The sequence below is a fragment of the Neopsephotus bourkii genome, unplaced genomic scaffold (assembly GCF_033783945.1).
Source record: "Neopsephotus bourkii isolate Nb327-2 ecotype Australia unplaced genomic scaffold, CSIRO-AGI_Nbou_v1 NB_1181, whole genome shotgun sequence".
Taxonomy (NCBI): domain Eukaryota; kingdom Metazoa; phylum Chordata; class Aves; order Psittaciformes; family Psittacidae; genus Neopsephotus; species Neopsephotus bourkii.
Genome location: NW_026901666.1, coordinates 2,396,934 through 2,422,221, shown reverse-complemented (window position 1 = coordinate 2,422,221; position 25,288 = coordinate 2,396,934). Strand labels below are relative to the sequence as shown.

The 25,288-nt window shown below is 39.9% G+C and overlaps 1 protein-coding gene across 3 annotated transcripts; it reads left to right on the top strand.

Annotated features, from left to right (window-relative positions):
- Positions 1 to 308: 308 nt before the first annotated feature.
- MMADHC (metabolism of cobalamin associated D) lies at positions 309 to 12,695 on the top strand. Of its 3 annotated transcripts, none has more exons than XM_061363737.1 (8): positions 309 to 538; positions 782 to 831; positions 3,454 to 3,598; positions 3,823 to 4,040; positions 6,434 to 6,539; positions 7,780 to 7,910; positions 10,976 to 11,062; positions 12,393 to 12,695. In XM_061363737.1, exons 2-8 carry the CDS (start codon positions 823 to 825, stop codon positions 12,588 to 12,590), a joined length of 894 nt encoding a protein of 297 aa, XP_061219721.1. In that variant the 5' UTR covers positions 309 to 538; positions 782 to 822; the 3' UTR covers positions 12,591 to 12,695. The 3 variants fall into 3 exon arrangements, with proteins under 3 accessions (XP_061219721.1, XP_061219720.1, XP_061219719.1); XM_061363736.1 differs by having other exon boundaries at positions 309 to 545; XM_061363735.1 differs by lacking the exon at positions 309 to 538 and having other exon boundaries at positions 575 to 831.
- The last annotated feature ends 12,593 nt before the right edge of the window (positions 12,696 to 25,288 follow it).

The window sequence follows — 25,288 nt, the reverse complement described above, 5'->3', positions numbered from 1 at the left end:
GCTCCCCCTACGCTTTCCTCAGTAACACCCCCCTTTTACTCATTTTCGACTTCATTGTCTCCCCCAGTCCCAAAAAGCAGAGGCGCGGAGAGTACGTGTGTCTGTTATGTGTGTAACGGCAGCCCGGCTTATATTACATGACTGACTCCTGGTGCACCCAGCGGGTACTGCACCGGCGAGCCGGTGCTGACACCACGACTCTGAGACGCCCTCCGCCCTGCCAAGACGCAGAAGCACAGGCCCCGGGAGCGTCAGCCCTCCCGCTCCTAGGAGCTGCCACTGTCGCCGCCGCCGCCGCCACACACCGGCCAACAGCCCCCGGCGCTCCTCGCAAGAACAAGCCGCCGCCGCTGCTGGCTCATCTCCGGCCCCAAGTAATCGGCCGCCGAACGACATGCCCCCCCTGTCTCTGTGTGCTCTCTCGGCACGCTAATCGAGGTGTCGGTTTATCGGCTCGCTCGGCCTGGCGACGGGCAGGGTGGACGCCGTCGCAGGGGTGCGTCTGGTGACGGCGGCAGACGCCATTTTACAGGAAGAGGTGAGAGGTGCGGTGGCTTCTGTGCGTTCGGTGCTCCCCATCCGTCCTCCGTGTGTGATTTCGCGTTGCTTCTCCTTCCCCTGTTTTCCCCTCCCATAGCCCGTTGCGGGTGGCTGGGTCTGCAGCGGGTGGGCATCGCCGAGGTGCCTTGTCGGGGAACCGGGAAGGCGGCCGTGAGGGTTGGCCGGTGCCGTCGGATCGTGAGAGGCGACCAGGAAGCCAGTGCGTTCGTTTCTCTTCCAGGGCAGCCGGGCCTATCGGCGAGAGGTATCCCACCGTTTGCAATGGCCAACGTGAGTAACGCGCCCCCCCCCGCCTCCCGGGAGTTGACGCTGTTGCGGCCCCCTCCTCGGCCGCCTGTCGTCACGGGGGTGGCTGCTAACCCCTCCCTGCGCTTCCTCCCGGAGTGAGGGGAAACGGCGCCGGTGAGGCAGAGTGGTTCTCCGCGTTTTGCGGGACGCTTGCGTTTTATTCTCCCTTTAAAGCTGTCTTTCAGTCATCTTTCTGAGGGGGTGGGGGAATGGAGAAAGTGTCATTAATAAAAATATGAGTTAAACCAAGGTAGATTTTATTAGAAAGCGGTAGTATTGTCATCCTTCATCTAAATTTTGGAAGCCAGTTTCTGTGGAAATCATGGAAGTAACCGAATTGAGGCTTTAGTACGATGTGGTTTTGTTCTGTTTTAAATATCACGAGTTAAGATTAAATACTGGGGTTCGCCAGGCTCCTTTCAGACTGAAAAATAAAACGCCTGTTACCGGTTTAGTCTTGCCACGGAGGCATGAATAATTTATTGATTTCAGCTGTATTTTTTCACTTGTGCTAGGTATGTAAATATTTGCATAGGTGAGTCAGTCAACAGATCCGTAATTAACATTAGCATCTCCATGTTGAGTGATCGTGATTATACGAAAAAATGCTCTTTTCTTATAATTGCATGTTAGCTGTAATTGTTTACATCTGGTTTATATGTAATATAATCATTATGCAAAAATTAGAGGAAAAGATATTTAAGAGGAATCAGCATGTTGTTGTTAAAGGAACCCTTTAAACCAGTGGTGTTTTAGAACTAAGCAACTTAAGGCCTTAACTGTAATTATTTAAGTTAGAAAATCAAATGTGCCTCTGTGTGTTGGAGCCTCTATGATACTGGTAGAACTTATTAGATATTATATGCTTATACAGAGGTGGTATGTAAGAATCTGATGCTTACTAGTTCATGTCCTAAAGCTTTGAGTAGAGTTTATCTTTAATGTCAAATAGTACCATTTACTCGCATCTTTCGAGTGACCTTGTTGCATACATATTTAGTGGTAAACTCATGGATAAACTCTTACAGAATCAGGAATACAGCACTTAAGGAAATATCTTTGTGTCAGTTTCTTGAACTAATTCCTTTCCCTTACCTGAAAACTAGTTTTGTGAAAGCACGCATGCTATGGTCGGTGGGGTTTGCATTTTCCAGTGATGCATGTGTTTGTGCTGCTATAGTCAAGAGTATTAATAGTTTTGTGCTACAGCTTGGTAGTCTTTAATTTTTTTAATATTACATTTCTAACTCCATTTTGAGTGTATGATTGGTTATTTTTTGGTTGCACTTGTATAAATGCATCATGAAAGTTGTGCATAGTAGTATAGCAAATCAATAAAATAAATAAAAATCAATAAATAAAGTATAGCAAATCAATCAGGCTTTTCGATTTAATTGCACCACCTGGATATTTTTTCTTAAAAAAACCCAAAACCAGCCCAAAAAACACACAGAAAACACGCACACAAAAAAATCCCAACACAATACCAAAACAAACAAAACAACACCCAAACGAACAAAAAACCAACCAACAAACAAACAAAAAACCAGCAGTAACAATTGCTTATGTTACTACTGAAGATGCTGTCATTGGGCCTCGGACTTGGACCTCATGGCAAGGAGCTACTAGCTCTTTGGAGCCCTCTTGTCAAGATGTTTGCATGCTCAGGAAGGTAGCATTGCAGCATTTTCAGTTTGCTATGGGGCTGAAAGCTTCTGAGAGAGTCATCTTCAGCAACTGAAAGTTATATTGACAGTACGGCTCTGTGGTAGGAAGCGGGTTTTCTGGTGTATTTGAAGATCATGGAATTCATGAAGGCTTTTTAGCTTATCAGCATTTTCCCCACAATACTGATCTGTTTGCAGTAATGCTTGTTTATAAATACCTGAATGCAAGGAGTTTGCAAATCTAAATAATACTGCCTGCACTAGCAAGTTTTGTTCATGTTAAATGTTTATGGACTTATGAGCAAAAGAAAGAAGCTGAAATGACCATACTTACCTGTTTTGATATGCATATCTTCCTGTATCATTCAGAGCTGTTAGGATGTGTCCTTTTCTGGTGAGGAAAGCCACAAGGAGTATCTGGAGTGATACGATTTGTGTCTCCCTCCCGTCTTCTAAGAAGTAGGAATATAGGCTGGCTAATGTTTGTGCTGTCTTTCAAGGCAAATGTCTCTGGTATCAGCATTTGCTTAATTAACAGTATTTCTACGTGTTTCTGCTAATCAATCCTGTGATTGAATTATGATATAGAAACAATTACATGCATGGAACTAATCATGGAAACATTCCCCATCCATAACTCAGTTTAGGTTGGGGGGTTTCAGTGGTGCTATTTAAACTTTTGAGGGTTTTTTTCCCCTCACGTGAGGAAGCTTTTCAATAAATGTTTTCAAGGCTTTTTCTTTACTTAAGATACTATTACTAATAAAATATAAAAGTAATCATAAAATACTTTAAAACATGATTTTACAGAAGCACAGTTAATCCTAATGAAAACTGTAATTAAGTGAGGATTTCTCTTGTGACCCACAAAGCTGTACTTAATCTAACATTTTTTTGCTAGCAGTATGTAATACTTATTTTGTTTTTGTCTTCTCAGGTGCTCTGTAGCAGAGCAAGATTGGTCACCTACCTGCCAGGGTTTTATTCCTTAGTCAAAAGAGTTGTAAATCCCAAGGCTTTTTCTACAGCAGGTTCCTCTGGCTCAGATGAGCCTCATGTTGCTGCTACACCTCCTGATTTATGTAAGAAAAAACAAATTCATTTTCTTTGAATTTGTGTGCTATTGGAACTTTGCACCCCATATAAATTTGGGAATTCTGAAGTGGGGTTTTTATGTCAGGGCTTGTGTGTTGTGATTACTTTGGTTATATATGATTGTGATCAAATACATTATATTTGTGTGGGAAAGGATTTTTCTCCTTTTTTTTCAAATGTGATGACTAAAGCAAGGCATTGACTTTTGCAGGTTCAAGAACTGTGTGGCCAGATGAAGTAATGGGTCCATTTGGTCCTCAGGACCAGAGATTCCAGTTGCCTGGTAATATTGGTTTTGACTGTCACCTAAATGGCACTGCTTCTCAGAAGAAAAGCCAAGTTTCAAAAAGTCTGCCTGATATACTAGCAGAGCCTTCAGCAAGTGAAAGGCATGAGTTTATAATGGCACAATACATAAATGAATTTCAGGTAAGAACAGGCTGCTTCTATGTGAAGCTGATATTTCTTGTTTAAAAGAAAATGTAACTAATGTCTTTTCATCCTGAAAAAAAGGTACAGTTGGTTTTCTAGATGGTCTTGAAAGGTGAACTTGACTCGGATGAGCAAAAGATTACATAGAACATAGCTGAACCTCCTTTCAGGTGAAAAATATTTCAAGGTTTGGGGTTCTTGACTGTATGTCTAGGCAGTGCTTAGTGAAATACCATTTTGGTAGTGACTTAATCACATGGATATGGGAAAAGAAAACTTTCAAAACTTGCTGTTTACCAAGGCACACCACCTTTTATCAAATAGAATTGGTAGTTTTTTCAGTATCTTATTTAACGGATCTGGACTTCCATAGTTTCAACAATGTTTAGATCTGCCCATTTAGTTCTGACAACCATTTGAATCACACAGGAGAAACAGATGAGTGTACCTCAACCTTGGGTCTCACAATGAGACTGCATGTAAGTGATGGCAGAGCTTGCAGTGAGTCAGATGCATTATGAACATCAGGCAGCTTGATAATTGCTAGTGTGATCACAACGTTTCAAGAACTAGATGCTGACTTGGCTTTCCAGCCTCTCTGAGTTTGTGACGTGCTCTGACTTTGGAAGTCAACTAGCAAATCTCCAGTGTAGAAATGCTGTGTAGTGATTTTTGTAAATGTGGCATTGTAGCAAAAGTGTTCGGAAAACAGAAGCATGCGCTGAGCTCACCAGCCTGTTTGCAGCTCTTGTGGATTATACTTTCCATACAGAAAATTTCTGGTCTAGTTCATTTAGTGCAAACTAGATGCACTGAATGCATGGTCCTCTTGCTAGTGAGATTACTTGCATGGTAAAATGCCCAGTGCATGTGTTGCTTTCCAAAATAGGAGAAACTGGAAAGAGCAGAGGCAGGTTTTGCAACTGGTGTTCATAAAGCAGTCACCATGAGTCAGTTCTGATCCATACCAGTGGTGTTTAGGAATCCCTGAACAGCATTTAGCTAACAAAAATGTCAAGCTACTCCTCTTAGGAGAGGACCCCAATTTGAATGGTGGCATCAGCTGAATACTGGAACCATAGGTTACTGCAGCAAGCTGCAAAAAAGCTCAGTGCTACTGAAGCTCATGCACTAGTCCTTGAAACAGCCATAGAAATGTCAGGCTTCTCTGACCTCTGTGTACTTGAGATTCATGTGTTAGTTTTATCTGAGCAGAGTAAATGGGTTTACCAGCCTGTCAATATCAGAAAGTGGAACTGCAGCATGGCTTGTTGGGTTTAATGTACCAACTGATCTATCCGAGTGACTTTGCAATCATAGTGCAAGGTATGTGTGGAGACATGTATTGAAACTGCAGCTAATTGTTGTTTATTACTGTGTTTATTTTCTAATGGTTTGGGTTTTGGTTTTGTTGCTTTTTTGTGTTTTTGTGGATTTTTGTTCTTTTCTCCTGTTCTCAGTCATTAACTTCTGATACAAAAATGCTATCCACAGTGCGTTTTCAGTGTAATAGTTTTCTCTAAGGAGAACTTTCAGTTACAAACACGTGTTATGTAGGATTTCATGTACTACCCAACATTTTAATACCAGTCCTAGAGAAATATGCTGAAATTGATTGTAAATTATGGCATAGTTTGAGCTAGAAAAACTGTATTAAGGCATTTTACATCTATCCCAAAGGAGGCAGCTGTTGTTACTACCTTCTTTAAGGGTATTTTAAGCTTACATGTTATCTATTTAACTACTGGTGCTCCATATGTACCACATAGCACAAGAATTTGTTTTTGTTTTTTTTTTTTTATGATGTTTGGATTTGGGGTTTTTTTTGTTTGGTTTTTGTTTGTTTGGTGTTTGTGGGTTTTTTGTTTTGTGTGGGGTTATTTTTTTTTAAACAGTAGAACTAAAAACTATAAAAAATAAAAATTGGAAATTGCTATTATTAGAAAACTTCTGCTTTTCAAGTTAAAACAGCTAAAGCTCAAGATACTGATAGTTCAGAGCTCTAGAACTGTTGTATAACTTTAAAGTTTTGTTCTTGCTCAGGTAATGTGTCTCTATCTGAAAGCTATCAGTTGGTGTTGTGTTGAATACTTAAGGCCATTGTTTCAGAATTATGTGTTTCAAAAATTTCTGTATTCTTTAAGGGTTTGAGATAATATGATTGCAATAAGGTATAAAACTTATAATTTCTGTACAAGTTTAACAGGTAATACCTATATATATATATATATATATTCCGCTTCCAGTAGTTGAAAAATGAAGACTCATTGTAAATCACCTTTCTGTGAAACTGCTTGAGTGTATCAGTGTATCACAAAGCCATAGTCTAGTGTGTAAAGTTATTCCTGTTACATATTAACGAGAAAGTTACAGTTTTCATTTTTTTTCAGGGTGCTGATGTTCCACAGAAACAGCAAATAAATAATGCTGAAACTTACTTTGAAAATGCAAAGGTAGAATGTGCAGTACAAGCTTGTCCTGAACTGTTACGAAAAGGTATATTTTCACTTTCAATGACAACTAAGAAATCATAACTTTTTAAAATGCAAAAATACGTAAGTAAACACTGATGTAATTGATGCCACAAAATGTGTAATAGAAAAGAGCAATCCAGAGTTAATACTTTCAAAAGGTAAATACACACTATAAAAGGAAAACTGAAATTTTGCTATTGACAATACTTAGTATTTCATATAAAATTCAGTGCCACTTAAATTCAAGATCAGTTGGGGCAGGGAGTAACTTTCAGGGGCTTCTTTTGTGTCAGGTAGATTCTGGAGCTAATTAACTACCCAAAAACCAAAGTGTGACAAAGTCAAATCTTTCTGGCACTGCTTTTTAGTAAAATAGCAAATTGAAATTATGAAACTTCTGAAAGCATTGGATTTGTATCTTTCATTAATGTGCTTAAGAAGGAAATTATTGAAATTAAATAGGAGTAAAACCTTCTGATTTAAAAAGTGATAAACTGAAAGAGAGAAGAGACTGAAATCTGGTTAAAATCTTGGTCTACGTGCTGAAGAGAGCAGACTTTTCAGAGACTAAATAAGAACGAACCTTTGGACTTTTTAATTTGGGAAAGTGCTTTTTTCCCCTACACTAAAAATAAGGCTTCATGAACCCTTATCATGACTTTGGCACTTCATGTGCATTCTTGTCTGTAGTACAAAAGATGATGTACAGAAAATCATGATGGGTTTGGGCCTTTTCTGCTCCAGGTGACTCATGCACAACTCATGCACATAGTGTACTACTGATACTGAGTCTGCTGTCATGTACTAGGAATTAGATCTGAGACACTACTACTGAAAGATTTAATGTAAAATTCAGTGCATTATGTAATGTGGCTTAGCCAGTTCTCAGCGGGTGTGGAGAACTGTGGCGGTGTTCAACTCCAAATACTAAAATAGTATTATACTTGGTTTTATATCTTTGCAAAGACAGACACTTGCTCCTGGAGCTTTTATCATCTTGCAATTCAGCAAGAGGTGTTGAACTAGCAAACTCTGCTCCCCAAACTGCTTTTAACAGGACCTTACCAAGGCGCATTAGTTTCCACAAAAGCAACATCAGCATTTCAAATCAGCATGCTGTTTGCTGGATCTGATATGAAAAACACACATGTATTTCAATGAAAGAAGGTTTCTAAAGTAGGATTGATAATTTGTGTCAAACTGAAAAATCTTAAGTAAAATATAAGAACAAGCCATAATGTGCCAGTTTTACTTTTTTTTAGATTTTGAGTCAATGTTTCCAGAAGTGAATACCAACCAGTTAACAGTATTAACTGTCACCCAGAAGACTAAAAATGATATGACTGTATGGAGTCAAGAAGTGGAGGATGAGAGAGAAATGCTGTTAGAAAATGTAAGTAGCTGACATTAGCATCAGCTTCATTTTGTTGGCAGATTAATCTTTTGTGAACTATGTGTGTATTTTGATCTGTTTCTAGCTCTGGTAGTACATCTGTTTTACTACTTAAGAGGATTTTTGCACTAATTCTATGTTCTCTTACTGATAGAATGATGATTTTTTTTTTTTTTTCCAGCTTTGTAGGTTTTTGACTACGTGAAATAGAATAGAATCATAGAATAGTTAGGGTTGGAAAGGACCTTAAGATCATCTAGTTCCAACCCCCCCTGCCATGGGCAGGGACACCTCGCACTAAACCAAATAATCTCATAGGACGATTAAATTCTTTATAGTGGCGTGAGTCAAAAGCATGCTAAAAGGTAAAATGCTACTGTAAATTAACAAAGATACACGATCAGTGTCCTGTTGCAGCTAAAGGGCAGCAACTATTTTCTTACCTTCATTCTGCTTTAATACTATGTAATTTACAGGATTTCACTGTTGCCTTTGTTTTTGTACGATGTAATTGAGATTCCAGTACAGGATCTGTGGATAAGTACGTGCTTACTTGTAAAAAGCAGTTGTTGTCTTTTGGGGTTTGTTTTGTGATTCCCCCCTTACCCCCCCATTTTGATAATGAGTACAGTTAATATTTTTAGCCTGGGTATCAGTTACATTTATTTCGTCCTAACCATCCTCATGAGCTTTGTCTTTTTCCTCTGTTGCCACTAGATGTCTCATTGAAAATCACTTAATTTCATGTTCTTGATTATTTTTGTGTGTACAGTAGGTGTCACTGTTCACCACTGCTGTCATTCTTGTCTTGGCACCTCAAAATGCAATGTTCCTGTACATTATTTGTTATAATTTTTCTAAAACTAGTAAAAATCGTCCTATGGGACTTAGATCTGTGATGGTCATATTTGTGTTTGAAAATAGTGTGGTAACGTCCTTTTCAATCCTGTAAATTGCAAATGTAGCTTGTATGGAGCAGTGTTAAGGGCTACCACAAAAAAGGAAGAAGCAGGCTGAAGGATCGACATAAAGAATACACACAAATTAAAATTCCCTTCATTTTAGTGTGTTCTTCTCTTTGAATTATTTATGGTCTGTTGGTCTTTGGCATTGTAATCTGGTCTAATTACGTGTTAATTGGCATCTTTCTTCAGTGTGCACCTCCCTGTCAAATCTAATACAGTCATTGTAGGGGTGTTAGGATGTTGGATGTAACCTCCCGGCCTAAAGGTTACTAACAGCAAATTCACAAGAAAATGGTCTATTTGTTTGCTTCATAGTTGGGTAGGAGTAACTTTAAAAATACTAATTTAATGTGAGAGGCTTGTGCTAAAGTAATGAGGGTTATGTACAGCCAAATGTAAATGTTTACAGAAGTGAATCTCCAGTGTTTGTTAATCTTGTTCTAAGTGATCACTGTTACAGCATTAGATCAAAACAGGTACTGTACCAGAAATATAATGCCTAAAATGCTGTCTTCAGATGTTTATATTTGTGACTTAATTATACTTGAAACGTAGTTAATCATCAGAGCCATCCAACCTCAAACTATAGAACAGCTTACTGTAAAGGATAAACTTTCCTTTTTTGGTCCATTGAGGAACTGAAGCTGAGTAACTATAATAATATTTCTATAAATTTGAAACTTGGAGCTGCTGAGGGCACTAACTGTGAGAACAATCTTATTTTTATAACTGAAAGTAATAAAGTATTAGTTTTATTCTGAAGTTAGAAATACTTTTTGTGATGTTAGGAAATTTCTCTCATGTTTTGAGGCAGTTACGTGAATTCTGTGTGTGCTTTGTTCTGGCTTGGTCTTCTCAGCTGTTAGAGTTTTGCACTTGGTCTTTTTCTGAGTGCATGGATGGTTTTAGAACCATCACAAATCTCAACTTTTGTGATTTTTGGTTTGGGGTTTTTTGGTTGTTTGCTGTTTTTTTTTATCAACTATGCCGTCTTCTTCAGAATTTTTTTATGGGCCCCTGCTGCCCTTTGTGACATTGGTTGTAAACTGCTAGTCTGGGTGACTAAAAGCACATAACTGAGGTCTCTTGTTGCTGATTTATCTGTGGACAAAATGTGCTGTGTAGTCTGTAGGTTGTGTGATTATTTTGTGCCATGCATTTTGGTGTCAGTACAGGAGCACAGCTTTAAATCTACCTGGTTGAATTTTCTTCTGTATCTGGCAAGCAGATAACTAACTGCAACATAACACCAAAGATTTAAGTTACCTAAAACGATAGATTCTTTAAGATGTCCCTTCAAAGAAGGGAGCTTTTTGGTGATGTGTTGCAGAATAGGGAACTTATTAACGTCTCACTTATTTGACAATACTATTTTCATTTCAAAATATAGTTTTTATTAAAAATACTTTTTTTTTTTAATTAATACATCAGCTGGTGTCCTCCAGTATAACTGAAATATGGTCTACAACTTTGACAATCAAATAGTAGGAGAGTTTGAAATCATCATCCTGACCACCAGGAATTACTGGCAGTAATTCAAGAGAATTGGTATAAAAGTCAAATGCCTATGGAACTGTTCGGTATCATGAGGCAAAACTAAAGCATTCTTTAAAACCATTTGTAGTGCAGGAAGAACTACATGATGTTGTCCTACTGGCTGAAATAAGACCATAGGGCAAAACTGTTTTTCATATATTTATAAAACTATATTTAATGCTACATTCGGTGTCAAATTTGTGGAGTTTAGGTGAGATCAATAAACTTGTGGAAATAACACAAACGCCTGATGTAATGGTTGACTTCTTAAAGAGGATAACAGGTATGATTGCAATCTGCATGAGTAATGAAAGCAATTGCATTATTCCTTGTACAAGCTGTTAATCCGTTACTGACTGGCATGAGGAGCACTCCTAAATCCTGTATGATTGGAGTAGTCTAACGTAATTCTAATCCTCTTAGTAATATTTTTATTAAAAGTATGCTAAATTTCTTAGGTCAGGCCAAAAGAAATCTGTGCCTGATCATTTTCAGAATGTTATATGTACACATATGTATGTAACAAAAATCTCATTTCATATCCTTTTTTCCCTTTTCTTTAAGTTCATTAATGGTGCCAAGGAAATTTGCTATGCAATTTGTTCAGAAGGCTATTGGGCCGACTTCATTGATCCATCCTCAGGACTGGCAGTAAGTTATGTGCTGTGTCGAATATGCAATGGACACCACTGTGTCCTAACTAGCAATGTTATTTGTATTCTGTATGGGTTAAATCCAACTTTTTCACGTGACTCAAAAGCTGTTAGGATAAGTCCTTTCATGAATCAAAATAGGATAGTAAACCTGCATTAGTTCCCGTGCTGTGTCCACTGTCATTGCAGTTGGCATTTTGGAGAATGTTGTTCAGCAATTAAGTTGAAATTTAGATAACTGTAGTTTTATGTTCAAAAGCTCTTGGTCACTGTGCAATAAGCTGGTTTTGCCCTCTCAAGGTAACTAGGTAGATCTGACATCTATCTGTATAGATGGAGAGTTTTAAAAAGTCTCTTTGCACTAGTTAATGATACCTTTGTTACATAGAAAAAATGAATAGCATGTTCCTATAAAACAGCACTGGCATTTATTACTGGATCATATCAGTTCTCTGGGGAGATGACAGTTTTGTACAAAGACATCCGTGGAACATAGTCTTAAAACTTACAAAAAAGAATTGAAAAAGCTCCTGTCAAAGCATGAGTATATATGCAGTTTTGCCTGAGAACTGGTAAAACCATACCAGTTGAACATAATCATGCCAAGCTCAGGTTAGAGGGTTTTATTTAAAACCAGTATAAAAGGCAGGTGGTTTATTTTGTCAACAGAGGCAAATATGCCTAATGGGATGTTTATAAGGTGAACAGGCAGTTGAAGGTGTTTATAGTGATTAAAAGCTTCCCAGAAATTCCATGCATTTAAAGAATAGTTATGGATCGATGAAAATGGGTTCTGTCTAAATCAGTAGTAACACCCTTACTGATAATCTGTTCATCAGAAGTAGGCTTTTGGTCGGAAACTTCCCCCTGAGGTAACTGAAATACCTGTTCCCAATTAACATGCATTTTTGGCCTTCAAAGCACCTTTCTTTACTAGGGGCTCATTAAAGAGGGCCATGCCTCAGTTTTGCTTTTTCACAGAAGGATTCCGTCTTTGGTGCCTGTAGAAGTAGCAGAACCTTTCCAAAACACTTCAGGGTGGTTTTTTTTTATGTATGATTGATCAGATATTGAAACACAATGGTATGCCTTCAGTGCTCTGTCAGTGGCAAAGAAGTATCTGTAAATATGGGGTACCATAATAACCAGAAGTGTTCAGCTTATTTGTCTGCGCAATTTCATAAATAAAACTACATAAAATTTGCTCCCAGCAAATGCAGCTGGTACTTCTGGGCTTAGGGATTGTTTTAAAAAGGGATATTTCTGGCATTTTAAATGTCCTTGGAAATGTTCACGTGAAAAAAATATTATTTTTTTTTCTCCCCTAGTATTTTGGATCCTACACAAACAACACTCTGTTTGAAACAGATGAACGCTACCGCCACTTGGGATTTTCCATTGATGATCTTGGCTGCTGCAAAGTTATTCGTCATAATATCTGGGGTACTCATGTGGTTGTAGGAAGTATTTTTACTAATGCTGAACCTGACAGTCCGATCATGAGAAAACTAAGTGGAAACTACTAGTCTTCAAGGTTTCACAAGTTCTTATGACCTTTGCATTCTCTTCCTTGATGATTCTCTCTAAGCATTGTCAGGAAATGCCACAAATAATAAAGTAGCTGTAATTTATTTTAGTCTTTATGAGTATGTGTCCACCACATGTGACTTAGAATATTAATTGACAGCATTCAGATACCTTTATGCTACATAAATTTTAAGCTGTGAGTTTCTTTCACCTTGAATGAGTTTAAACATACATGTACATAGTGATCTGCATACCCTTTTTTAATATTATCTTAACTGTTTTGTCCTTCAGTGTCTGAGACATCTGTGCTCTTAATACTAAAAATCCTGATGCCACTGAAGTTTCTAGGAATTTTGTCACTTTCTGAAATGAGCAAGTGCCAAAAAAGAAAAGTGGAGTAAGTAAAAAATTATTTTGCTGGAATATAAAACTTAATGGGAACTACAGAAGTTATGCTGGACTAAGCCCTCATTTGCTGTTCCAAAATGAGAATAATGAAGTAAGCTTTCCGTGGTCTCTAACTACAAGTTGTAATTCATCAGGAAAGTGTTCACTCAAATGCTACATCCAGCAACTCAGTAAAAAAGTCTTAAATTACTGTAGAGTCAGTCATCTCTTAATGTTTTGGTTTTTTATTTGGAGTTTTTTTTTTTGTTTGTTTGTGTTTTTATTGTCCTTATGTTCCTTGGGATTTTACTTTCTCAGTGTTAGCTAAATATATTTAATTAGTTTATATTTGTAAATGTAATTTAAAGTTGCTTTTGTAACTTTCTTAGGTCATTAAATACATCGTGGGGAAAGAAAAAAAGATAATAGGTCAAAGTTTGGATGTCATCGTTGTTTTCCTGTACTTTGATGCAATTTAGACTTGTCTCTGGAATTTTGAAATGCAAAGAGCAATTATGATCAATTATTGCAATTATGATCAATTATAAAAATATTCCAACAGGAAGATTCCAGTAAACTAGTTAGTCTCTTCAGGTATCATTAAATCAGTGAGGTCAATTGAAGTTACTGGAGGAAGCATAGTGAAGAAAATTCAAAGCACATGAAATAACGTTAACTGTCAGCTGCCTCACTTCAGAGACTAAGTAACAAACTAGATTTTAATCTCCTTGCAGTCAGTTAGCAAGGCCGTTTGTTAATACACCTCAGTAGTAGCTATGCCAGTTCATGTAACAATGGGAATCCTTGAGTTCTGATGCCATCAAAATATAGTGCAACTTTTGTCTGGATAATGGAGGCACAAGATGATGATCTGAGAGATTTAGCTTCCTGTGAGATAGCTGGGGGTTTTATTCACTGTGTTTTTTTCCAGTGCTGACTAACACAGATTGAAAACTTGTTCTAGGTTTGTGTAATACTTCCTTGCTCAGGGTCTAAGACAGTTATCACCAAAGTATTTTTATTGGCTTTTAATGGGTTTAGAACCTTATCCTTTATCAAGTGCCTGTGTCTTTGTTAATGACTGCTGCAAGCCTGTAACTTCGGATCCCTGAGGCAGAAGTGGGGCAGACTCACCACTGGAGAAGTGAGTGCTGTCTACTCTAAAGTCGCACACTAAGCCAGGAACTCAGAAGAGATCCTGCTCACCTGCCATCATTGTCATTACTGCTGGCTCTAGCCTGCACACCTTCCAAGGTTGAAGTGTATGGCTCTCGAGGCAGGATATGCTTATCACCATGTTCTGGAATTTGTGCTGTATTTCCAGAGCCCAAGTTCTTGACTGCCACTCTACTGTCAAGAAAGATGTATTACTTCAGAGTCTTTCATTATTTTTTTTCTCATTCTCATCAAGAGGATTAAAAAAATCTTGAGAAGCTGCAATGTGTCTTTTCTGTTTGCAGAATACGCTTAAATTAGCTCATTTGATAAGAAGAGGGTTGGTGTCTTGGGTCAATAGAGCACACTTGGGGAGAACTTCAGATAAAATTAGAGAAATAAATTCTATGAAATGGTTCACATTTTAACTCTCTAGAACACTTGCTGCTATCATTCCTTCAGATGACTTTGCTGTGCTTACCTTCCTATGTTTTAGAAAGGGTGGGAGCTATCAGGTAGCTGTTCAATTTAAGTTTGGGATGCTGGCTCTTTGTTCATGTTCTTTAAAGTTTTGTCTTGTAAAGGGCTTTTACAGTAGCTTTCCAGTGACTTCAATGCGAGGCAAAAATCTCAAAGTAGTGGGAGTTTTGGCTTGACTTCAGTAATACTGATGTGCCATGACAGAATGTGAGGGGAGGTGTGATTTCCTGGTATTTCTAAATGTTCTGATACATATTTATTCTCAAAAGAGGCTAGAACTGTTCCAGTCCTATTTGCCTCACATCAGAAGAGCTATACTGTGTATTAATTAACTTGCTGCTATAAAAATTCTTGAATACAGTGTAACTGTACTTCTGATAATAAACTTTCAGTGTTAAAGAATTAATTCCTTTGTAGGGTAAAGAAACAAACATGAGAAGAACAATTGTATGTAAGGTCACATCTGCCTTTCTATCAAAAGATTACTGTTTTGTGAGAGATGCTATTTTTCTTAATTCAGAGAGGCATTCATGATTTCTGGATGTTAATTCATTACCAAATATACGAGACTTTTTTTTCAATGTATTTCATAAAACCATATTTAGTGATGCAGAATGTCACAAGAGAAGTGCTATCTGTGTAGTTACAATTGCAAGCATATTAATATACATGGAGAATATACTTAAAATGTTGCAAGACTTGAAGTTATTTGTGGTAGTCAAAAGGTTAAAGTAATGTTACAGGTGAAGCATAGAAATGTTACAGATGTTCTACACCACTTTAGTCTCCTAAATAGCTGGTGGCATCACTGCAAAGGGCAGCAGTGGTGACAGGAATTTAATTTTAAGCTACAAAATAAATTTGAAACCATGCTTAAAGTTTTAATAGGGATAAATAGAACAAGACAGAGAATGGTCCAGTTCCCAGCTGGAAGGAAATGTTTTACTGTCCTGTGCAAGATAAAAGCTCTCGCTGCATGTGTGAGCTCAGTGGAATGGGAAGACATCACTTAGTTGGTTGAATCGGTACAGGGAAATACTTAATTATCATGAAGTCTTTAATGCAGCAGTGGGGATCTTTCTCTTTCCACCTGCAGACTCCTCGAGTTTAGACTCTGATAGTTTTTGCTCAGACTCTGGTACAAATGTGAAGTAGCAACTACCAAAAAAGTTTGTTTTCAGTGTCATAGCTGTTCATGTTTAAGCTGTGCTACTGTGAGGGCTAATTGTAAGAGTTGTTCTGTTAGCTAAATAGCACTAGATGACTGTTAGGTAGCTATGTAGTGTTATTAGCACAGAAGTACACTATTTTACCATATAGAGGATTGTGTATGAGGGAGCTTATTCCAAATCTTTTGCTCAACTACTTTGATTCAGTTCAGGGAATTCACTGATTTATTCATGACATCCTTATGTAATGGTGCAGGTTTTAGAACTTTGCTTTATATTTAACTGTGTTTAATTAGTGGGCTAACAAATAAACTAGTTTTTCCTCTGGTTCACAGAGTTACAAATGAACACTAAAATGTCACATGAAGGGAGTAAAAATAATAGTTAGCGATGTAGAGCTGAAATGTAATAGTGAAATAATTGTATGGCTTGCCTCATGTGTCAGTCCTTTTAAAGCCTGTTAAGTCCCTTTTTTACTCAGCATCCTCAAAATTGTCATTCAAACTAACTGTGCATACGTCTATAGCAAATGGGAAAAATGAGCATTTAAGAAGATCATAAACAGTGAAGAACTCTGTTCTCCTTCCAGTGAAAGTCACCTGGCTGGAAGAAAGCTCTCAAAATAATCTGGAGGGTCAATGGTATTTCTTGGGGGAGAGGGCCCCTTTGCTTTGACTGCCATCTTGGCTGCAGGCTCATTGCCCTTTCTTGCTAATTGAGGTATCATTCAACAAGAGGTACTCTGGTTCATAAACCTGCAGGAAAGCACGGTGGTAACTTTAGACAGCTCCAGGTAGCTGATCCAGAAAGGTGAGGCTGCAGGATGTAAGCTGCTTTGTCATGGTAACATGCATAAAACTTGGTCTGTGATCCTGTCTTACTCTAAAAGCTTCTGCCTGGTCGGGCAAAACTAATTGCAGAAGTCTAAATCCGTGGTGGAAAACCACATGAATTTGGAAGATTGTTCATGCTCTTACTCAAATAATAATTTGAAATAAGTATTGGAGCAGCAATAAAGTTTTTATAATCTGAGTGATTTGTATGATCCAAAACAGAGAGAGTGCAATTGCTGTGCTTCCCCCCCCCCCCCGCTGCACACTTAGCAACAGAGCAGTTCTTCTGCAGTCTGCCTGCCAGAGTGAAGATGTGAAAGCTGCTGATTCAGAACAAGGGTGGAATTGATTTTCATGGATGCATGATCTAAACTGTAGAATCCTGGAATGGGTTGTCTTGGAAGGGACCTTAAAGATCATCTATTTCCAGTTCTCCTGCCATTGGCAGGGACACCTTCCACTTTACCTGTTGCTCAAAGCCCCACATGGAAGCAGTTATTGCGTTGTGTTGCAGATGCATAGCATATTTACTTCTGAAATTATTACTTTAGAAATGAGGTGACTTACTAAGACACAGTGTTACCACTTAAAAGCTGCCTATATGACCAGGTGTATTAAATTAGTTCCTTCCCTTGCTATTGAGATAATACTTGATGGACACCAATAACCACCTTTTCATTTGATAGCAAATGGATGATAGATGCCTTGTTAGCATGGCAGCAGAAGTGTGAAAGGCTGGCTGAAAGAAGGAGAATGAACCATGTTAATGTGAATTAACTGGTGAGAGCTGAAATGCCTCAATCCAAAGTGAAAGATCTCATGTACAGGTATTTGTGCATACTGATTCTTCTAGTAAAATAGGGTGGTTTCAGAAAAAAAAAATATCAGATATTTCTGGGATTTTTTTCTTAATTGCACAAAGCTAAACTCCATACACAGTTACCGATGTTCTCTCTGAATTTATTTTCTTGCTTGAGCTGTCCCTGTGCACATAAACACAACAGTTATGAAAACACTCGCCTTTAAGCTTCCCTTTTAAACAACAGAATTTAATGCTGGTTAGTTTGGACACTCTAGGAAATCCACAGATAACCCAGCCAGAGCTTGAGAAGTTACATTTTCATAGCTTGTGCCTCCATAGGGTCTTGACAAAGTCTTGCTAAGTAGATCAAGAGTGCATATTCTGCCAGTATTCTTGAGTTCGCTAATCACTGTTGAAACCAAGGTATCTTCCTGTGATCACAGAGGTTTGGTTAGTTAGTAACTCAGACTGACACTAGGACTGTAATGCAAAATAATGTAGTGATAAATTGATTCCTAAGGAAGACAAAGCAGAATGCATTAGTTCTGCTGCTCTGGGACGAACTTGTATGTGTTCTTGCAGGGAGGAGGGGGGGAATCCTCATAAGCATATACTAACAGGCTGGCTGTATTCTGCCTTTTAGTGTCAGTAGTTTGTTGTATGTCATTGGTATAACTGGATACAATTCTATGTTTTGGGTTGTTGGGGTTTTTTAGCCTGAAAAAGTATTGGATGGGAAGGTACTAGGTGTGCTATGAAAGGTAATGTGATGGTTGGTCCAAAAAAGTATCTTCTATGTAATTGCTATGTCAGGAATGAGCACTAAGGTTAGTCATAATTTCCAGCAGAGGAAACTACAGATAGAGAATGAAACTCCTGCAGTTTATTGTGATTACCTTTCCTCTTCAAGCATAATGTTAGCAGGGCTAACTAACTGAAAAGATACATTTTCATTTACAGCAGCAGCAGTTAGAGTGGTGAAGCACTGAAGTTTTGACCCTGCTGTTAAAACCCTTGGCCAAACTGCTTCTCTCAGCCATCAAGACCTCAACTGCACCTGAGCACTAATTGATGCCGCTTCTATGACCTGGGCTTTTTTTGGTTTTAACTTTTTGAGGCAGTTGGCCAGCTGTTTCAAATGTTTTCATTGAAGCCAGCAGACTTGCTCTCATTTCCACCAAATAAAGGTACAGCTCCTGGAACTTTAGTGCTTCAACAAAGGTCAATATTGCCATGCTTCCTGCTTGCTGTTCCAAGCAGGTCAGCCGGAGCCTTTTGTGCTCTGAAGTTTTCGTGCAGGCTGGCACTTGCATGGAGGAACTTTTCCCTGAATGTGAAAGTTGTCCAGGAGCTGCATGCCCATAAGCACACACACCCCCAAGGCTTGCAGCAGCTGCTTGATGACAACAATAACAGCTTGTGTCAGCTGCAAGAATAAGTTATGTGTTGGCTTTTTCATAGGGTCCTGCTCTATTATAATTCTCTTTGTTTCCAGGGGAATAACAGCATCTGACAGTCTTTGTCAGGAGCAGATCATTGCCAGGGGATGTATGCAGTGTTGATGATACATGCCACTTAGGTCTGGCTTAGAGATGCAAAGTTAATTTTTGCCGTATGAAGGGTTTCTGTGCCCTGTCAATATACAAGGTCTCACCCTCAAACCTGTTTGAGGCTAATGTGTCTGAACTGTATGACTGGGCTAAGTTATCTGCTGATGATTGCATCCTAAACATTACACTCAAACACAAAAACTTTACCTAGCAAATTCTAGGAGCAGCTTGGCAAAGCTGGATTTGCTGCAAGACACCAAACCAACCCCATTCCCTCACCCAGCAGATACCAGGGAAGTCAGGTTTTCAGCAGGTGGGTAATTTGGGCTCACTGAGCTGTGGCTGGTTCCCCCCCAGCCCTGCCCATCTTCTTCCTGCAGCGCAGCTCTGCTGTGCGGCCTCTTTTGCTGTGCTGCTGAACTAATCCTGCCTCTTCCAGGAGGATCCTATTGATATGTAATCTCCTCAATGTGGGTAAGTTGTGTTTGTGAGATGCTTCTGGCCTTTCAGGTCTGGATACTGTGAGAATAAATTGCTGTATGAGTACTTGGGTCTGAAGGTAGCAGAGACCCTATCAGTCTCCTGCAGGTTTTGGGGGAGCTTTATCTGGGCTTGTACTGGGGAGAGGGGAGGACTGGGCTCAGGAGGGCAGTCCAGTCTAGTTGCCTGAATTCCTGTTTAGTTTGCAGGCAGCTGCAAATCTCTCCCTCTGAGCAGCAGTTTGAGGAAGGGTACCCTAGTGTTACTACAGTCTTTGCTGAGAAGCGGATGTGGCGACAGGAGAAGAAGCTGCGAAACACTCAGTGAAGTCAAGTGTTTCTCAAACAATAATAAAATACTGGGGTTTTGTACCAGTTGGGGGCTCCTGAGGGCTGACTTTGTTGCAGAGACCACATGGCTGCTGCTCAGGAAGCTGCCCAGCCCTAGGGCCTCCAGCTGTTGATACACCACAATAGTGTCTTAGCTCAAGAAAACCTGAAGCTGAAAATTCTTGAACCAAGTAATTTACTAATTTGAGTAGAACTTAAGTGCTGGAGTGGAGCTGATGAGCTCCAGGTAAATGTGGTCATTTTCCATTATTTCTTTATTTGTGGGAATTAGGTATGTTTCTCTTTCTATTTTGTCCAGAGGCCTTTGTTCCCTCTAAGGGAGAGTGTTGTGTGCTTTAAATCCAGAAGTACGTATGTTTCAGGAATATTGGAAAACAGAGGTTGGTGATGAATTGTAAGTTGAGAAGACCCAGAGGTGCAGGAGTGTGGAGGGGTGGAAAAGGAAATTAGGGTGTGAGGGGAGAGGGCAGGATTGTTGCTGGTTTAGCACTTTGGAGTCTAAGAGAAAGGAGGAAGAGATCAAGAAAGTTCTGAATTTGAAGACAAAAGCACAGACAGTAACGTTACTAATTTTTGTAGGCAGGAATTGGAGCAGGAATCAAAGGAAACCCAGGTCTTCTAGCTCCATCCTCTTTTTTATGAGGAAAGTGGTGCTTGGTCAGGCTAGGGGGGGGCAAGTTATCGGTTGCCTGGTGATGAGGTGTTGTATTCTCTTCCCTTGTTATTTCCTTTATCATTATTATTATTGGTGGTAGCAGTAGTGATTTGTGTTATACCTTAGTTACTAAACTATCTCAACCCGTGGGAGTTGCATTCTTTTTGATTCTCCTCTCCGTCCCTCTGGGAGTAGGGGGAGGGCAAGAAGGGGGGGGGGGAGTGAGTGCACAAAATGTCTAGTTGTGTTTTGGGGCTGGTTTTACATGCTTCCACAGTCAGAACCTGAAAAAAAAAATCTATCTTTGAATGTAGAAATCCTTTATAAAGGGGGTTTTTAACAAACAAAGCCAATAGATCAAATTCACTGGTATGCCACAGTTTTAGAATAATCCCTTTTCTGACAGCTTTTACTTACTGGTCAGGTTTTCTGCTGGATCTGATTGCTGGAAAATTGCAGCAGGTTTAGTGATAGAGTGTTGGAAGGAGCCTCAGAAGGCTGTTGGGCCCAAGTCTTTGTGCAGCAAACTAGGAAATCTGGGAGTTTGAAAAGACACTGAAAAGTCAATGAGCAAGGTGTCTGTAAAATGAACCCCTTCCATCCCTGTTCCTACTGAAAAAAATGGTTCTGAAAGCCTGCTGAAAGTATCTCAAAATTTAATTGGAAAAGCATCTATTCTTCCCAAAATTCTAGTGTAATGAATGAGGTTTTCCGCTACACACTAAGGCCCACAGAAAGGATAAGAAATGGCTGTTTTGTTTTGTTTTCTCTTAAACCATCATCCGTTAAGGAAAGAAAAGATGGTCTCACCTGGAAAAAGGCCAAAGGCAAGTGGTAGAGCTTTGAGCCTGGCACCCAAACCCACAGTTTGCATAAATCACAAGACTAAGTAATAGTTGCAAACTGACTGTGGCTTTTCTCTTCCCTCAGCTGCTGTGGTGCCTTTAAAACAGTAGCCCTTCACCTTGGCAATGGCAGTTCTTGCTTTAAGTTTTCTTTTTGGTGAGGCTCAGGCTGCTGCACAAACAAAGGTCTCATCGGTGTGGAGTCTGGGAAAACCTAACAGGATTATGAGACTGAAATTTCATGCAGGCGGGTGTTACGCTTCACTGAGTAAGTAATCTCTGCTGCTAGAACTGCAGTGTCTGGCAGATTGGAAAAGCTTTAAGACAACAAATGTAGTCTGAGAGCTGGACATGGGGAGGGGTTCGTGTCTGAGACATGGTAATACACCGTAGAGACTAGGTGAGTACTGATAGGAAATGATGGGAAATGAACTTGTTGGAATATATTTTCACTTGGAGAAAACTCCGCATTTGGGTTAGTGGGATGTTTTTGGGTGACCAGACCCACCATTTTTGTTATGGAGAAGCTGTGTGTGAGCACACGTGTTGCACCCTGCCTGTGCTTAGGTTGATAAGAAATTAGATGAGTGTGAACAGTAAGAAATATCCATTCCAGGTGGTCAACTATGGGGTCAGTAACATCAGCCCGGTGACATCTGCCGTAGGCATTAGGTGCAGCTCTTTTATTTAGCTGTCCAGATACTGCACTGCATAGAATCATAGAATAGTTAGGGTTGGAAAGGACCTTAAGATCAGCAAGTTCCAACCCACCTGCAATGGGCAGGGACACCTCGCTCTAAACCATATCACCCAAGGCCTCATCCAGCATGGCCTTGAACACTGCCAGGGATGGCGCATTCACAACCTCCTTGGGCAACCTATTCCAGTGCCTCACCATCCTCACAGGAAAGAATTTCCTCCTTATATCCAATCTAAACTTCCCCTGTTTAATTTTGAACCCATTTCCCCTTGTCCTATTACTACAGTCCCTAATGAAGAGTCCATCCCTAGCATCCCTATAGGCCCCCTTCAGATACTGGAAGGCTGCTATGAGGTCTCCATGCAGCCTTCTCTTCTCCAGGCTGAACAGCCCCAACTTTCTCAGCCTGTCTTCACACAGGAGGTGCTCCAGGCCCCTGATCATCCTCGTATGGCACACAAACTCACAGCAAGATTATTTACATTTTTACAAGAAAAACCTGTAAGTTACCCCTTTGAAATAGTTACCTACTTAAAATATTCTCCTTGCAGCACCCAGCAACAGAAGGAACCTGGCTGGCAGCCCCTTACTGCTGTGTCTACCTGAGCTTTTGGGTAGGAGGTTGGGTTAGCCATTTCTGACAAACATGGACTGGCAAGCTGCGATTTAGCCTGTCTTCTTGATAGGAACATCTGCAGCAGAGCTGAAGGCTGTTTAACTTTTGTATTGGTGAGTAGTGAAATGTTTATAAACATCAATGAAGCTGCCTTGCTCAGGTTGCTTCTTGGTGTGAAGAAGACCTCTTAGAGGGTTGCTTTTTTGACAGCTTGGTATCACTTTTTTCTGGTATCATCAGCCCTATGCTGGGTTTGTTTCCTTTTATTGTGGATACAGTCCATCATATTGAAGATAGATAGATATCCTGCTAATTTTTATAGCCTAAAACTTGTAGGTTGAGCTCTGTGTGATGGAATGTGTAAATGTTACATGTCTAAGACCTGTGAAATCTTAAAAAGGGGATCAGAAACTTTAAAGCCCATAAATACATATAGGTAGGTTGAAATAGATATATTCAAAATGCCTTCGAATAAATAATGTCAGTGCTAAAGGAATTAAGTTATTAGCTCAGCCTGGGCAATGGGTGGCTGATGGTTGGCTAAGGAGAAAGCTGAGAGGACACAGGGATTAATGTCAAGGGGAATTCCACCCAGGAATGGGCAAAGAGAAATTGATACAAGAACCAATCAAATGAGCTAATGAGGCCGGCATTGTAAAACATGTATTGGCAAGATGCAGCAAAAACTGGAAGCCTGTTTTGATGCACAGCAGGGAGTGTAATGCTGTGGGGTGTACAAGGGCTTTGATTCAGAGGGCTGGGTCCCATCTTGGTGTTTAAAGTCTGAATTGATGCAGCTTTGGGCATCACCATTTCCAAAGTTTGCATCTTCAGGCCATGAGACTTAATTTATGCTTGACATTATTGATTCTATAAAAAACATATTTTAAGCACATTTTCCATTTACTTTCCCACTATCTGCATGTGGGTATGGTGATACCATACACCAGAATCAGAGTTCAACTTGTTGGCAGGTTCTTGGTGGAAAGAGCAAGTTACGTTGCAGACTCCTCTCCTCAGCCTTGAACAGGAATATACAGGAACCTCCAGGCATTAGTGAGACACTAGGGGGGCATAGCCTTTGCTAGTTATTTGAGCTTTAAGAGGGTAAAAATGCTCTCAAAACGTTTGCCTGGCCAGGTCATTCACACTGGGTTTTGTGGGACTGTGCTGGATTTTGCCTGGCAGTGGAGAAGAGGTTCTTGCTACTACAATCAGGAGGTTCAGTACTGCTTTGTCTGCCTTGGTGCTAGGTGTGTTTTGCATGAACTGGGTAGCTGAAAGCTGTGCCTAGTGGTGGTTAAGGGGAGGAAAAGAGTTATGCAGTGAAGATTAATTGTTTTACTGGCAGTGCTTTACTTTCTGCAAAACAATTGAATGCAAAGTGTTCATTAACTAACATCTGCCTTCAGCTCACTGTGTTGTAATGCTGAAAAAATCACTGATTCAGCAAGCAGCTAGGTAAGTGCTGCAAGGCTGTGTACCCAGGATCATCATGTCCCAAGCCTGAGCAGCAACTGCTGTTTCCAGAGGCACCTGTTGAAATGGGATAACAGAGCCTCTTATTTCGAAGCATGTTTGTAAACCAAAGGTGCACCAAATCGCAACCAACCAGCCAGAGGGAAACTTAGTTTAGGACTAAGGGGAAGTTCAGGAGCTGTAAGCCAGTGTACTGTACTACTATAAATTGCATTTATTCAACTTGAAGACCTGGGAATTGGAGCTCTGCAGAAGTACTGTGAGCTGCCTCCTGCTTCACCTGATCCACAGATAACTTTGAAACCTTTCTTTAGCTACATGAACTTGTTTACATCCAAGTCATTGGGGTCAGGAGTGAAAATAGAAATAACTGCATGAAAACCCCCAGAACACACTGGGTCTCATTATGGAAATTGTAAAGCTTTCCCAGAGCAGGCAAGAGAAAGGAAGATCCAATGGTCACAAACTAAACAGGAGTCGCCTCCCACTTATTTTACTGAATGCCCAGTGTAAAACAGTTTGTAACAAGTAACCATGGGAGCTCATCATTAGCTACAGGGGGAGCTGAAATGAAATGCTCTAAATACAGCTCAGCTCTTCTTTTCTTGCTTGCAGGACGTCGCAGAAAGGAAAAGGGGGCAGGGGAGCAGACAGCAGCATTCCATCACAGGAGGTAGCACCTCACCGAAGGGCAGGGCTAGTGACAGTGATTGTCAGTTGTTATCAGACACCTCACACGTTATCTGAATATTAAAAACATTTATTTATACAAATATACAGCATTTACAAGAGTTAAAAAGTTAGACATTTAAAAGCAATATCACATATATAGAGCCTAAAAATAAATACAGTGCAGCTCAGCATTTATGTGCTTTAAAAAGCCCCCAACAGCTCTGCTGGCAGATGGGGCACATGGACCTGCTGGTACAGGGGTGGTTCTTAGTGGGTTCCTTGCTTGCTCTCAGTCACCTTAATTTGCTCTTTTATGCTCAATGTCCATAATCCTTGTACCACAGCAGGAGGTAGCAGCTCAGTTGGACACGGCTCAGGTCCCTTTTGAAGGGCACAACTATGGCACGACCGTGGTGGAGAGGGACCAGCACATCACAAGAACAAGGATTTTCTCTGGCTGCAGCAATGTCATGGTCAGAGCAAAGCCAGCAATATGCTTAGGAGTGGCTCCTGCTCAGGTATTT